The following is a 15,238-nucleotide window of genomic DNA, read 5'->3' on the forward strand; positions in this document are numbered from 1 at the left end:
CCTCTAAGTGTGCCCAATGTCAAAAAATCGTCCAGTTGCCGTAAAATCGTAACTTTTTCTTAAAAAATCTGCAGCCATCACAGTGTGTAAAAATGTGATTCTGCGTCCTGATTACAAATTCCGCTGCACAGCCACTTTCTGAATTTGCTGAAAATGTTGCTGTGCAGTGGGATTTACCTTACTAATATCTAAAGTGTTGCGTTCAGGTGTCGTAAGACAGCATCACCTGGATGTCATTAGTGCGGGGAATTTTAATTTTCCTCACAAATAGTTCAAAATATACTTTCCACATGCAGAACAATGTTATGCATGTGACTAGGCTAAGGCATTACCTAAAAATGTCACAATTTGAAAGATACTAAGCAACCTCCTGCTAATAAGCATTGTTACAACAAATTCATAGCTTACCCAACACACATTTTCTTCCTTTTGTTCTGTTTACATGAATGCATGTACCGGTACCTCACCTGCACTCACGGATGCAGCGAACGGCTGTTTGAAACTCATTGATCTTCAGATTCTCCAGGATGGCCTGCACTGCAGCTTCAGAGGAGCTGAAGACGGGCTCAGAGCGAGCGCTCCCACAGACGGCGACTTCATCTGCAGTCACCGAGGCGGCCGCTGTTCTCAGATTGCTTTTCAACTGACTTAACTCTTGTGACATATCTGTGAGCTAAAGTTTGAAAAGGGCATGGGTTAGACAGTTCGTGTCCGGCACATAGGGAATTAAAAGGCGGTGAAGCAGACAGACGTACCTCTGGAACAGAGCTTATTGCATGGACCATCTCAATCAGCTTACAATAGGACTGAAAAAGCAGCAGCAACTGAAAATGCAGTTTGTAAAGTCTTTGACAGAGCTCCAGTTGCTGGAAGATGAAAAGAATCTGGATTAGTTATGTGTCACAAAAACATGATGGCATCATAATAAATAAGTTTACAAAATATAGTTTCATAATAAGAGTAAAACTAGCCTTGAAGAAGAGAGGAAAAGACACGAAGAATGTGAAACTTACAGCTAGAGTTTCCATTTGCTACCAAGTAAGCATGTTACAAAGCAGGAAAGAAGTAAAAGAAGTAAGGAAAGCAATCAAAAGAAAGAAAAACTCATGATTTTCATCCATGAAGGAATGAAAAAATCTGAAAAAAGTAATTCAATTGACATGCATGTATGGACAAATGTGTGTGGAAATAACTCAAAATGGGAGTGTTAGTTAAAGTGTATAGTTAAAGGTTAAAGACCCACTCTGATGAAAATGGTTTTGGTGTTTTTAACGTGATCTTCTGGCATTTTCTGACAACGGAGGACATAAATAAATAAAGTTAAGACTAAAGTAGCATATATGAGTATTTCTTTATTGAAATTGTTCATAATCAGGAGCAGACAAAAAAAATCTGATTGAAAAAGCTCGTATTTGTCACATAGAAACCACGAACGTCTTTGTTTTCCTCGTTCCATCTGGCTTTAAAATGTGGCTCCAATATTGCTCGCCATTTTGGTTGAACCGGTAATGTTAGGTTGGGGATGTGAGGGGATGTAAGCTAGCGGGAGAGTATTTCAACAGAGAGCATTCAGCAATGGTGAGGGGAAGTGGGGGCGTGGTTGCTCTGAGCCAACAGTCCCACCCAAAACTCAGAGGTAAATTTCCAATGAACTTCTGCCGTTCTGTGTCCTAGAAATCAACAAGTTTTTTTATTTTTGGCTAAAAACGACATAATCATAATTAAAAGACTGTGGAAAACGCTTTTAAAATAGCTCATCAGAGTGGGTCTTTAAGAATAAAAATAATTAGTTAAAACAAGCCACTAAAATCATTTTGTTTTAGGGATCAACAGAGCAGCAGGTGATCACATCAACTATGGGATCCTCAATGTGACATGCTCCAAATTAAAGTTGACGTAAAGAGAGAAAATAGGAGTAACACTCACAGAGCTACAGTTTCACACAGTTATCGCAATGCAGAAAATACAGCATGACAGATCAAAAGAATTGAATCCCTGCATGTGTCAGTCTTCTTACAAATCAACTAGCTGCTTGCACTTCAAAATAATAAAATTGTCCATACTGAATCTGTATTTTAAAATCCAATTTAATATATTTTGCAAGTTATAAGGTGCACAAATCTAGACAAAAATAAACCAATCATAAGTCTCTACCTTTTCCTCATGCTCAGCTGGCTGACATGTTACTGTTGGGTCTTCAGTGTTTCTGGGAAAAGTTGCTTTACAGTCCTTTAACCACTTAAAAAGAGAAAGAAAGATGTGGTCAAAATACCAAAGTGAAAACCTAAAAATAAAATCAGAAAATGTTCCTACACTGAGAGCCGCCTCCTTTTTGTTGTTGTAAGTGTCGAGGTATTCTTGAAGTTCCAACACGCTGAATTTCATTTTTTCCAGGAGCCCATAGGACATGATCTGTGGAAAAAAAAAGTTTTGTTGAATGTTTTTCTAATAACTGACAACCTTTTTGGAAAAAGTCAATTTCCTTACTGTATCTGCATCAATAAACAGTGTTGGACACTCTGAGCACGAGGTCAGCATCTCAGACGACTTAATGAACTTTGATCCTAATCCTCTCAAACCGTCGCCAATGTAATTCACAGCGTCACCGGTCAGCAAACAAAATTTACTCTGAATACTCTGCAAAAACAGAGACATTGGTTATGTCCATAATATATTCATTTCACTTTAAGCATCTCTATTTTTTTATTTGCAGGATGTTTTTTAAATATCTGCTAGGCTTTGGTCAGTGAGGTGAGCAATATCTACAAAAACACTTCGAAGACTAAAAGCTATACTTTCAAATATTGAAATTATTAGGACAGATAACAGCTCTCTCTAATGTATGTGGGGATTCTTTTTTAAATTGACATGGCATATGGTAAGTGCACTTTAAGAATATTTTGGCTACATAATTCTGGAGTAACTTTATATTTTAAAATATAGTTAAAAGAAAGTTTTACCCAAAAATATAATATTTTAAACTCTGCATATAAACAAAATTGTCTTAATTTTCAAATGAGTCATACCAATGATAGATAGTTTTATCTATAGACCTGTTTTTTATGTGCATTGGAAATTATAACAATTACACAAACCGAGGTGAAAAATATGCTTGTAAATAAAATAAAAATGTTGGAGTATAGATAGTACAAAGTAGTAGTAGTAAAGAAAACAAACAAAATTTAGTGAGGTAAACCAAAAAAACAAGGAAAAAATAAATTTATGACCTTTTTTGCATGAAAAGTATAATTGATTGAATTAATCAATCATCAGTCCCTTTAAATCTCTTCAATAAATAATTCACAGTTATGCCTAAGTGCTGCTGTCATAGAAGCAAATGGGATTAAATACCTGGAACAGGGATGAAAACACCTGAAAGGTGTAGACTGCACAGGATCCATCAGAGTCCGACACAAGCTGGTTGACGTGACTCCGCCAGGCCTCCTCTGCATCGTCGCACACTGCAGGTTGAAAGGCAGCCAGAATGGCAGAGAAGAAAGGCGATGGTGGCGGTGAGGAGTGCGACTCCAGGAGGTTATCCGTCTCTTCTTCTGCAAGACTGCATCGTCACAAAAGCACGTTAGACAGAACGGGATTTTTATTCGATTTGTCTGAGCCACATGTAAAAGTCAAGGCCGGATCCGGCCCTCCAGGTAATTATATCCGGCTCTCCAGATCATTTTATTTTATTGTTATAAATGGTCCGATGTTATCTTGCATTTCTAATTTGTATAATTTCCCAAAATATATTTTTATGGAGAGTAAAATATTGAAAGTTATTAAAGGTTTAAATTGATTTATTCTGGAATAATTTTCCTGCCTTTTTTAATATTCTTAAATATGTTTAAAAGTTACGGTTTTAAAGTTAAAAAAAAATGACATTCTGATAGCTTTTTTAACTGTTTTGGCATTTACTAAGATTTTTAAGTCTATTTGGGGGTTTAGCTAATATTTCAGCTACATGTTAGCTGTTTTGGCTAATTTAGGCATTTTGTTAAGTTTTTTTTCTTTGTTTTTTTTTTAGCTCTTTTGAAGTTTAGCTAATATTTTAGCTGGCTATCAGCTTCAGCGTTTTTAGCTATCAATTTTAGCCTCTTTAGCTAACAGCACTAGCAACTTCAGCAGCCAAATTCAGCTTACAGCATTCTCACTAGCATCATTGCAGGAAATGCGGTATATCTAGATCTAAATTATGCTAAAACATTACAGTTTTAACGTTTAAAATTTTTAGTTTTATAGTGTTCAGTAAATGTTTATCCTGTTTGGACTGCGATCTAAGGTGTGTTTTGGAGTTAGGCCCCTTGTCCGATTGACTTTGACACCCTTGGTCTAAGCCAGAGGTCTGCAACCTGCGGCTCCAGAGCCACATGTGGCTCTTTTACCTCTCTATAGTGGCTCTCTGGTTGAAGAAAAATAAAATAATAGTAATTTTTTAAAGTTTTTTCATTTATGTAATTTAGTTTACTAAGGATTTTTAGGCTATTTTGAAGTTTAGCTAGTAATTAAGCAACAAGTTAGCTTTGTTTTGCCTAATGTGGCCTCTACTGAGTTGGCTAAAAAAACTTAGTGATAAGCTAATTTTTGGCTAATTTGTTATCTACTGAGATTGTTTAGACTAATTTAGAGTTTAGGTTCTATTATAGCAACAGCCTAACATTTTTGACCAATTTAGTTTACTGAAGAATGATAGTCTATTTTGGAGTTTAGCTAGTAATTAAGCAAAGAGCTAGCTTTTTGGCTAATTCAGCATCAAAGGTAAAAGGTAAAAATGAAAAAAAAAAAAAAAACATTTTGAGAGATGCTAGTTTCTTTACATATTTTTGCTTTTGATTGTGCCAAAACATAGGAATAACTCATATTTATTTATTTTTTTAAATTGTAATGAATTATCCAAATTTCTTAAAGGCTAAAGTAAATCTATGCGGCTCCCTCTAGATTTTGATCAGTAAAAAATTTGTCCAAATGGCTCTTTGTGCTGTTAAAGGTTGCCGACCCCTGGTCTAAGATGTTGTGTACCTAAGTGCGCAGGAGTCGAGGTCCAGCTCTGCTTTACAACCACCGGAAATCAAGTCTGTCGTCAAGCTGTCCTCTGAGTGACACTCGAGGTGAAGGTCACTGATGGAGAGAGACAAATCGTCTTCATGGACGTTGGTGTCCTCCTCTTCTTGTGAAAACTCACTCTGAAATCAAAGGGACACAAAAGTCATCAGCAAAAAGAAACCAACTAAAATCCAACACAAATTCTGATCCAGCATGCGTCAAATGTTTCTTCAACTCCCTTTGTTATTCTTCGTTATCAGAAAGTTCAGTATTAGAATAAAACGGACACACTAACCTTGTATCGGGACACTCCTTGAGGTGTTTTTTTTCAGTTTTTTGGCACGTTTTATTTAGTTTTGCCAATTAAACAAATTTATAAATACTTCAGAGCCAACAATCTGGCTTTGGACACTTATGGATTTGGACAGGCAATGTGTAAACCTTTCTTGAACCCCCGCATGCCAACAGCTTTGAGTTACTGACCCACACAGAAGCTAGAGGTATACACATTGCCTTTTAAAAATAAAGAAAAACAAATTATGAACCCTTCACATTCCCAAACAATCTGTCACTAATTATGTGTGGCAGGAATGAACCCACATCCTAAAGCACAGATTGTCTCTATAGGATTCAGATCATTCACCTTTCACATGCAAGATTAACACCAAGAATATACTGGCACATGCTCTACTTAGAAGAAGAAAAGGTAACAGAAAAGATAAGAAACAGTAATTGACACATAGACTGAACCCAAAGCATATCTAACATTCAACTACACTAAAATAGTTGCAACATTAAGGCTCTTATTTGGCAAAATTAGTAAAGAATTCCAGTATGGAACTGCGATAGGAATTAGTGCTTCCTAGAATCTCAGACACTCTGAAGCCCTTATTCACCCTCTGCTTCGAGTCTTCTGGCAGTTGGACATCGAAACTGGGGTTTTTGGTACTAGGAGGAGAGGAATCTGCCGAAGTTTTATCAAAAAAAGCAGACGGCGCATCCATGCTACTGATCTCTGCAGTTGGAGAGAGGTTGACAGTCTGAAAGCACAAAAAAATAAAAAAATGGGATTAACAAATGCGAAAACTATGGGCTCAAAATAAGGCCATAAAGAACTGCATGTTTGCTCATAAATCAAATTTTATCATACCGCAAAATAAATCTGCCTAAAAAAATTAGGCTTGCAATGTTTATGAAGGGATGAAATAACTTCTAGGTTTTTTTCCTAGACTTTTTTTTTTTGAAAAAGCGAAGCAAAAAACTGCATGCGAGCTCCTGAAGTTGATTTTACGAATAATGTCTCTGTCTTTAGACGTCTTTACTAGGGCTGGGTGTCGCCAATAAGTTCCAGAATCGATTCGATTTGATTCACCTGAGCCTGGATTGATTATATTCTAATTGTTCTCCCATTCTTTTGAGTTTACATGGTTTACACATTTAGACACATTTATTTAGAAATACATTAATAATCTATATATGTATGTTGAAGATATTCATATTCATCTGATAGAGTTCACATATTGTAAAATGTATTAGTTAAAGTATGTGATCGTTAATACTAAACAGTGTTAAATGGATTCTCAAACTGAGAAACTCCAACAATTGTTCTGCTTCTCTTGGAGGGCGTTTCAGTTTAGCCACTAGGTGGCGATCACGCTATAGCAAGAGGAAGAAAGTATGAGCAAAAAAAGGTGCTTCAGACCACAAATGGTTATTTTAAAGATATTTCCTTAAAAGAGCTGGAAAATTCATACCTTTGAGTTTATAAAGATGTTCATTTAGTCAGCAATGTATGTTAGCATTAGCCATCCTATGGGAACTTCCATTATATCTTAGCATCAAGCTAGCGGACATTAGCTTTATAGGTTAGATTGATCTCTACCTTTATGGATTGATTATTGATATATTAAGCTTACATTGATAAGATCGATTAATCGACTTTAACAACCCAGTCTAAGTCTTTTTGATTGGATGGCCAAAAATAGAACGGTCCAATCAAAGACCGCAGACTTTAAGGTGGATTTTAGTGTTAACATGACCAAGAGGAGTGTAAACAATATTGGATGCATATGTGAATCCTTAAAAAACAAACTGAGAATTTTGAAATATTCACAGCTTTTATTTTCTGTGAAAATAGTAGCTATCTCCCATTTTATTTCCAAATTTTAAATTTGTTTTCTTTTAAGGATTTCCCTATGCAACCAATACTGTCCACAGTAATCCCTCCTTATTCGCAGAGGTTAGGGCCCTGAGACATCCGAATACGGCGAATCCGTGAATACGGAGAATGTCCTTTACCAATCCATACTCATCGAAAACCCTTCTGATCATGCTTTGTTGAGGTTACAAATCTTTATGTCCTTATTTTGAGCCCATATTATCACCAACACTCCTACAAGCTCTAACAAGTGTAAAAGTGTCAGATGTGAGCTATGTTGAGAAATATTTTCATTTTGTTTGTGTTTCATCTTATCAAATGATTAAACTCTAATATATAATTATCATTAATAACCGTCAGTCATAAAGTAGGTACATTTGTATAGCTTAAAAAAACTATCATGAGATAGGATAGAAATGTATGGTTTAAACAATCCTATCACTAGATAAAGATTTCACTTCAGTAAAAACTACTTGTGAATAAAAGCTTACGAGCTGGGAGTGGGAGAGTATCTGACTGGCAGTTAGGGAGTCCTCCTCAGACGAATCATCTGAGTCTTCACGTGTGATCTTGCTGAGGCTGGGCATGCTGCTGGACAGCGGACTCTCCTCCAGAGGCTGGAGGTCACTTTGATCCAAACTGTCCATAGAGCGCCGACGCACCCCCCAGTTAAAGCTGTCCATAGTTTCTCCCTGCGACAGTAGAATTAGAGATACTTGGTACCATGATTTTTGCTGCGCTGACATGCAGCTGCATGCATACACACTTACAACCATGCAGTGCAAGTTCAGGGAGGGGGTCAAACAGTCGAGCAGTCTATGGTTGGATCCATGTTAAGAATTCAGGTGAGTACGATACATGATTTGAAGCTACACTTCAATTTGATGACACTTTCACAAAGTTAAACTAAAATAGCTGCAATATAACTGAAAAAAATGGCAATCCAGAAACACAACGACTTTAGGCTAACATACTCCACCAAACCTGCACATCAACAAGGCAAACATAGGAAACTTCCTGTGAAATCTTAATTTCACTGTTGGAAAAAAAAAGAAATGCTTTGATTTCAGCCTGCCTGTATCTCTAAAATTATTTTATATATCATACACAATTTTTAAACACTTATGCTTTTTAAAGTAATGTACTAGCAGTAACACAGATGTTAGTCCCTTTTCCACCTTAAAACTCTGCTTTGTGAACATTTCAGTATCAGCTTTAAAAAATGCACAGCATCCACACACATTTTGTGCTATTTTTGGGGGCACAAATGCCAACTAAAAGCACAGCAAATGAAAATGTAAAATGACTAAAATTACCTGAAGCTCCTAGATTGCACGGACAAAAAAGGGACAGAAACCTCATTAAACAGAGAAGGTACAGCAAATGTATGAAGCATGATTATGTAAAGTAAAATAAACTGCTTTCACTTCTGATGTTGCAACTACTTTACAGGTTTGTTAGTGAGATCAAACGTTAGAAGACCCACCTCCCCATCTTCAAGCTCCACATCCAAGAAGTCAAAGTCTCTAAAGACTCTGAACTGCTGCTCTGAGGTGGTGTCGTCCATGTTGTCTAGTTCACGATTGCCCTCATCGGAGGACACCAGGCTGGGCTGGTGCTCCATGAGGTCCAAGTCCCCACAGCTAGAGAAAATCACCTAAACAGATGATGGAAAAATGTTATTATTTGTTATCAAAGACAACAAAAAAGATGAACAGTGTTGAAATTCAGTGTTGTAAAACCATTGTTTATCTTACCGAAGGATTTTTTGTGAGGCCGACTTCTTGTCCACACAGAGACAACACATTTACCAGTTTTTCTCGGGTTCTTTTCTACAAAAGGGAAAAGTTTTTTAGACTCAATTTCGATTATATGACTAATTTAGACATATGACCCCACCTCATGCCGTATGTCGCAAATTCACAACGTAAAAATTTAACCAAGACTGTTCAATTTAGCATCACCTTACATGGAAAAAAACACTGAAGTATTATTTTGAATATACAATTTTTCTTAAACATTTTTTTAAAAAACAAAACCAATGAGCCTTATAATGTGGAGCGACAGATTTATGGATTAACTGGTTGTGTTTACTGATGTTGAAGAGATTTTGAGAAGTACATGTGACTCTGTTTATATATTTGGTTATTGTGAAGAGACACGGCTAACATAACGATGTTGGAATGTTTTTTATCCATGTGTTACTATCAAGGTTGGGAATTAGCGTAGTCATAGTAACATTTGTTTTAGCCGTGTTGGGCTGTGTTTATACATGTTACTAACAAGGTTAGGAGTTAGCTAAGTCACACTAATGTTTGTTTTGCGGTGTTGCTATCAAGGTTGGAAGTTAGCGCACAAACAGTCATATACATTTTTTTTTTGAGATGTTGGACTGTGTTTTTACGTGTTACTGATCTTGGAGTTAGCCTAGCCAAAGTATTTTAGTTTGTTTTAGCAGTGTTGAACTCTATTTTTATATTTTGCTAACCAAATTAGGAGTTAGTGTAATCACAGTACATTTGCTTTAGAGGTAACACAGTTTTATTCCGTGTTGTAAACAAGGTTGGGAGTTACAGGTAGCCTACTGTAAATATTCTAATGTGGCTAATTCTAATGTGGCTAATGTCTAGCGTGTTACAAACATGTTCTGGAATTACTGTGAACGCAGCAAATAAAGTCTGACAGACAAAACTCTTCTCTTTTACGCTTTTTTTCTTGCCTTATAGTTTTGTGCACCTTGAATAACTTCCAAAGTGGAACATTGATGGTGCGCCTTATGGTCAAGTATGCCCCATAGTGCGGAAAATATGGTCATTTGAAATAAAGTATGGAATGAACGGAACAGGTTTAAGTGAAAAAAAAAAACTTTTTTTCTACACTAAGCAAAATATATGATGTGATTTGCTTGGGGAAATAACCCAAACTAACCCTAACCCCCCAAAAAGTATCATCAGAGAATCTAAAGTCAAGAATGAAAGGAACTTCATACCTGGGAGGACTGAGGTCTTTTCCAGCTGACTGGCACCAGGACATTGTTGGAGTTGGATTCAGAGGAGGTAGAGGAGGTGCTACGGGTCACTGCTGTCTTACTGCTCTTGGCATCACGACCCGGTGAGCATTGCAAGTCATCAAAGCGGCGACCAATCACTGGGGTCTGAAACAAACAAATGCAGGTAAATAAAAATGACTATTAAAGATCAAGGAGCAGAAAGGTCTGGACTCCAGGATAACAGCAATTACTTTTGAGATTGAGAATTATCAAAGGAAAAAGGAACCAATAGTTTATACTGCTAAGCCTATTTTCTCTTAAATACTGACATGTTCTCGGAAATATCACAAATATTTTTCCTGTGTGAATAGAAAACAATTACTGCTGGCAACTCACAAAAACTCACTGATTCATGCAGAAAAGGAAGGCAGCAATGAGCTGACATCATTTCCTTTCATTCTTGAGCTGCACAAATAGCTCCTGTTCCGCTCCCACACACACTCATGCACTGCTGCTATCTTTCACATCACTTTCCAGTTCACTTATTTTAGGCTAATTATGTTTACCTTCTGAGCTAATCTCAAGACTAAAGTAAAATATCCAAAAAGGAAAGGGAAGTCAATTTTCCATGCCGAATAGCCACAGCTTTGACAAGCACCACACCCTCGGAGGACAGATCCAGGCCCAAACGGAAGGATCTAACCTTTCCACTGGCTGGAGAAACTTCAAATGCATTGTGCAAAAAAAAAAAAAAAAATAGATAGAAAAGCTCTTGCCTCAGATATGTCAAAGTGGAAATCCAGTGTTTTCCCAGGCAGAGCCTTGGAAGATCGGTCCCAGATGCAGCTGATGTCCTCATAGGAAAGGTCACTCTGTGGGAACGAAGGCTGCACCAAGCTGGCTGATCGAGAAACGACGAGCTTCAGGATATTCAGCGCCTCTCTCCAATGGACAGTCTGCAGTGAACACACACATGAATTTAAATGCACAAAGAAAAAAATAATGTCTTTTTTAGGTTGTTTATGTGGCATCTTTGGGATCAGAGGTATTTGAGGAAGAATGGACACAGTATGAGAATAGGCAGAGGCCCGGCCTGAAGCAGACTGTTTATAGTCTGGGTGTGTCCACAGATTTACAGTGCTGACACAACACTGACTTCTTTTCCTCTTTCTTTTCAGAGCACTTACAGGAAACAAGGAACAGCGACTAACATAAAGCTCCCTAAAATACGATTCCTTTTTAGTCTGATTTATAAAACAGGGTTTTACAGACCTAATCTGATTAAAATCATGTTTTAGGTGTTTTATCGTGTTCTTTTTTCAAGATGGAGAACATAAAGAGAGAAGATGAAGCTTAAAATATTTTCTGCATTTTCTGAGTATTTATTATTCAAAAGTTGTAAATCCAACACATTCTCATTCCCATGTCATCTCATATTGTTTTGGTTAAGGACCCCTCCTTTTGATGTTTTGAGTTTCCCCAACTTGTCATTTTTTGACGTGCTGGCTACTTGTAAAATGAAGAGTCCACAACCCTTAGGATACAGTGCCGGACGCGGTCCTGGATACGGTACCACACGCGGATTGGTCCTCAGGATGTAGGTGGTACTGGTACCCTAACCCAGCACTGGGCGCGATACTGGACATGGCACCAGATGTGGTACGAGACCTGACCTGGTACCAGACGCGAACCGGGACCAGGTTAGGGTACAGTGCCCTCCGTTTCCCGGTACTGGACCATCTCCAGTTGCGGCCTGGAAGATGGGACCCGTGATTTAATGGGGACAGCCAGCACGTCAAAAAAACAACAAGTTAGGGACACTCAAATTGTCAAAAAGTGGAAAGGGCTTTAACCAAATGTCAATATGTGACGAGTTGGGAGTGAGAATGTGCTGGTAAATCACGCACAGACAAAAAATGACTTTGGAAAAAGCTTGTAGCTGTGACATAGAAGCTATAATCTACAGGCCACAAGCTCCCTCTCCCGCTTGATAGATGACTAGATCCATGTATATCTTAGTTTTTCCTGAGCTTGTATCTATCTCAAACTATATTGCGCGCACTCCGAACGCGATTCGTGCGGTAGAGGCAGAAGATTCAATGTTAAGTCAATGGCACAGACGTGAATTAAGGCATTCTGAGGTCCCGGTTTGCAGTTTGAGCAATGGGGGCACCGCGGCGATCTAGCAAAAGTACGACTTGAGCGGCGCATAGTTCAAACATCTAAATTTTGCCAGGTTGCCGCGTCACATCAGCCAATTAAGAACTGAGCTTTGGGCATGTGACGTTTTCAGTGACTCAATGAGCCATCAAAGTTTTTGTAAAACTCTTCACATTCCTCAACATCATCTGTGTCTTCCATAGATCCTAAGTGAGATACCCACGGACACTGCTCCATGTAGCAATCATGCCAAAAACATTAGCTAGTAGGTCCTCCCACTTGCGGTCGGCCGTCAAGCTCAGGCAGTGACTTTGTTGCGCGAATCGTGTTTGGTGTGAACTTAGAATTACTCAGAGGCAAATCTATCAAACTCTGCAAAAAATATGTCCTAGAAAAAGACACATTTTTTTACTTTGGCTAAAAACACCATAATCAAAGCTAAATGACCACTGAGAAAGTTTTTACAATAGATCAAGGGATGATCAGATAAATATCCTGTAGCCTTAGAGGTTTTCAGAGTATTTACAGGAAAACACACCGAATCATCACGTTTAATTAACTCACATGGACAAACTTTTCGATGGTCTTTAGAACCTCCATGTTAAAGGGTTTGGCTTGAATTCCACTCAGGTCCATGTGACTCAGAAGGCTGGAAATGATGTGTAAAAGCGTCTGCTGCATGCTGGGCAGGCCCTTTTCCAACAGCTGTACGAATCAAAGAACACACATTTCAGATTTTGCCAAAAGCAAGTAAAAAAAAAAAAAAAAAAAAATGGCAGCTGCACTCACCTCAGCCATATAAGTGACCAGATTCAGCGCGACGTCTGGGAAAGCTTCGTGAAGATACCGACACATGACGTTGACCCAGGAGAAGCAGTCGCGCGTGTAGGAGCGTGTTTTATACAGGGTCATGACGTGAGCGAGGTTGGAGAGTTTGGCATTTTTCTCTTCGTGGCAAACCTACGTGAAACACATATCAGTTTAAAAATATATACCAACCTTTTATAAGAAAGATGAGGTTAACTACAGTCGAACCTGAGCAATTTTCTCAGCAACCTCTTGACAGAACTGTGTGGGCGCATCAAAATGCTGCACAAGATGTGGAAGCTGGCAGAGAACATTCAACGGAAAACCTGGAGGATAAAAAAGAGAAAACTTTTAATATTTCCGGTAAAAAAAAAGCTATCATGTTAATTAGATTTCCTACCTATGGCTTGTGAAGTGTCCACTACAGGGACTCGCGATACAGGTGCAAGTTGGCAAAAGAGCTGGAGCGTGAGGTCAGTGGTGGACAGAGAGGTGAAGCCCTTCAACAGCAGCTGCTGGAGGCCACTGAAACTGCTCCACTTCAGCTGACTCTGCAGCTTCTCCAGCTTCTCCCTGTTCTCCTGCTTGTCTAGTGACATGTTGGCTAGAAGTTTGTTCAGCAGTCGTAGAGACATCAGATATTCAAACTCAAAGTCTGACTCCATCAGGGACACTGCCACCCAGAAGATGGTGGCCATCAGGTTGCTGGGGTGGTTGATGCTCATTGGGTCGGTGACGTTTTCTTTGAGAGCAGACGAGCCCCGGATCTTTGCCAGCAGGCCCTGCTGTTCAGAGGCCTGGATGCGGTCGAGCGTGGCGCTACGGGGCGGATCTGAGAACTTGTCCGCCTCTCCGAACTTTTTAGGAACAGAGGAGCTCCTCTGGTGCCGGATCCTCTCTTCTCTTCTTAGGTTGAGCTGTCCTGTGCTTTTCCGGTTGGAAAGCTGCTTGAGGCTTGTAAGGAAGTCTGGAGATGTGGCTCTGTAGTTAAAAACATGCAAAAATCAAAGAAAATATACAACTGATGTCCTAAATGCTGGAGGATAGCTCTAAAAAAGAAACAAACCTCGTCAATGCAGCCATCAGATCATTGTTCTTGAGGCATTCTGCCAAGTTATCAGCCACAGATTCCAGCGTGAGTAAGACTTCCATCACATATCCCTACGAGGAAAAAAACAGAAGATCTTCTATTAACCTTGAATTGAAATATATTCATGACTGTACATAATAATTACTGATTTTGTTGGGAAATTGCTTTAAAATGACAAAGTTATCTTATGTTATCTTCTCTGAGCGGCCCACAAGAATAAAATCTGATAGAGTTTACCCATCAAAGCAGTAAAATACCATCATGTCAAGGAATTCATCTAATCACATTCTTGTAAGGTGTTCCAAAACTTCAGATCATCACAGGCTGCACTGTCACCCACTGGGTGTATTCTAAGAGCTTCTAAGTGTATTTAAAATCCCCCTCTGATGAAAATCGTGTTTTTTGAGTTTTTAACATGTATGTGTGGCATTTTTCTTATGAAAGAGAACAAATGTAACAAGAAATATTTCTGTTTTTGTGTTTCTGAGTATTTCTCCTTTTAAATCGCTCTCAATCAAACTGTAGAGAAAATACTCTGTTTGAATTAATGAGCCGTTTTAATGTCAAAACAAGAATAATAAGAAGAAGAGGGCATGCGCGCCCGCCATTGAAACAAGAAGAAGAAGAAGTGCGCACAAGATGTGCGGGAGAAGAAAATAAGGCATCTTCTCATGCCTGTGCTGAGGAGGACTCTGTACTGTTCAGCTGTATTAACAAATAAACATTATAAGCAGGGAAAATTTACGCTATGCTTGCAGTGACATGAAAATGTTAAAGTTAACAGAAAAGGAGCAAAACTATTTTTAAAGTGGGAGAAGGAGGCTGATGGTATATGTTACTATATGTAACCAGTTAGAAGATGAGGAAAAAAAAGTCACATCCAGGCTGAAATTGCATTGTTTAGCTTATTAGTAACTGCATTCGTGTTACATCTTTGACCTGTCACGCCAGTAGTCACATGGGAAACAAAGCGGAAGTTTGTCAAAAATGTTGC

The 15,238-nt window shown here is 38.4% G+C and overlaps 1 protein-coding gene across 9 annotated transcripts in view; it reads right to left on the reverse strand.

The window, feature by feature from the left end:
- The window catches only part of frya (furry homolog a (Drosophila)), a 59,055-nt gene that overhangs the window by 2,032 nt on the left and 41,785 nt on the right, over positions 1-15,238 (reverse strand). For 5 of the 9 annotated variants that reach the window (XM_024277336.2, XM_024277330.2, XM_024277333.2 and 2 more), the window contains 19 exons: positions 14,221-14,315; positions 13,555-14,135; positions 13,383-13,480; positions 13,137-13,307; positions 12,912-13,052; positions 10,964-11,143; positions 10,188-10,352; positions 8,956-9,030; positions 8,685-8,855; positions 7,690-7,890; positions 5,937-6,080; positions 5,017-5,180; positions 3,352-3,559; positions 2,488-2,637; positions 2,314-2,412; positions 2,155-2,238; positions 1,014-1,031; positions 756-866; positions 468-673 (listed from right to left, as the gene is read on the reverse strand). In XM_024277336.2, coding sequence (XP_024133104.1) covers positions 468-673; positions 756-866; positions 1,014-1,031; positions 2,155-2,238; positions 2,314-2,412; positions 2,488-2,637; positions 3,352-3,559; positions 5,017-5,180; positions 5,937-6,080; positions 7,690-7,890; positions 8,685-8,855; positions 8,956-9,030; positions 10,188-10,352; positions 10,964-11,143; positions 12,912-13,052; positions 13,137-13,307; positions 13,383-13,480; positions 13,555-14,135; positions 14,221-14,315 — 3,062 coding nt within the window. Of the gene's footprint in view, positions 1-467; positions 674-755; positions 867-1,013; positions 1,032-2,154; positions 2,239-2,313; positions 2,413-2,487; positions 2,638-3,351; positions 3,560-5,016; positions 5,181-5,335; positions 6,081-7,689; positions 7,891-8,514; positions 8,524-8,684; positions 8,856-8,955; positions 9,031-10,187; positions 10,353-10,963; positions 11,144-12,911; positions 13,053-13,136; positions 13,308-13,382; positions 13,481-13,554; positions 14,136-14,220; positions 14,316-15,238 lie in introns of those variants that run through there. The other 4 variants (XM_024277331.2, XM_024277339.2, XM_024277332.2 and 1 more) reach the window with 3 other exon arrangements.

Source organism: Oryzias melastigma, linkage group LG13, assembly GCF_002922805.2.
Source record: "Oryzias melastigma strain HK-1 linkage group LG13, ASM292280v2, whole genome shotgun sequence".
Lineage (NCBI taxonomy): Eukaryota > Metazoa > Chordata > Actinopteri > Beloniformes > Adrianichthyidae > Oryzias > Oryzias melastigma.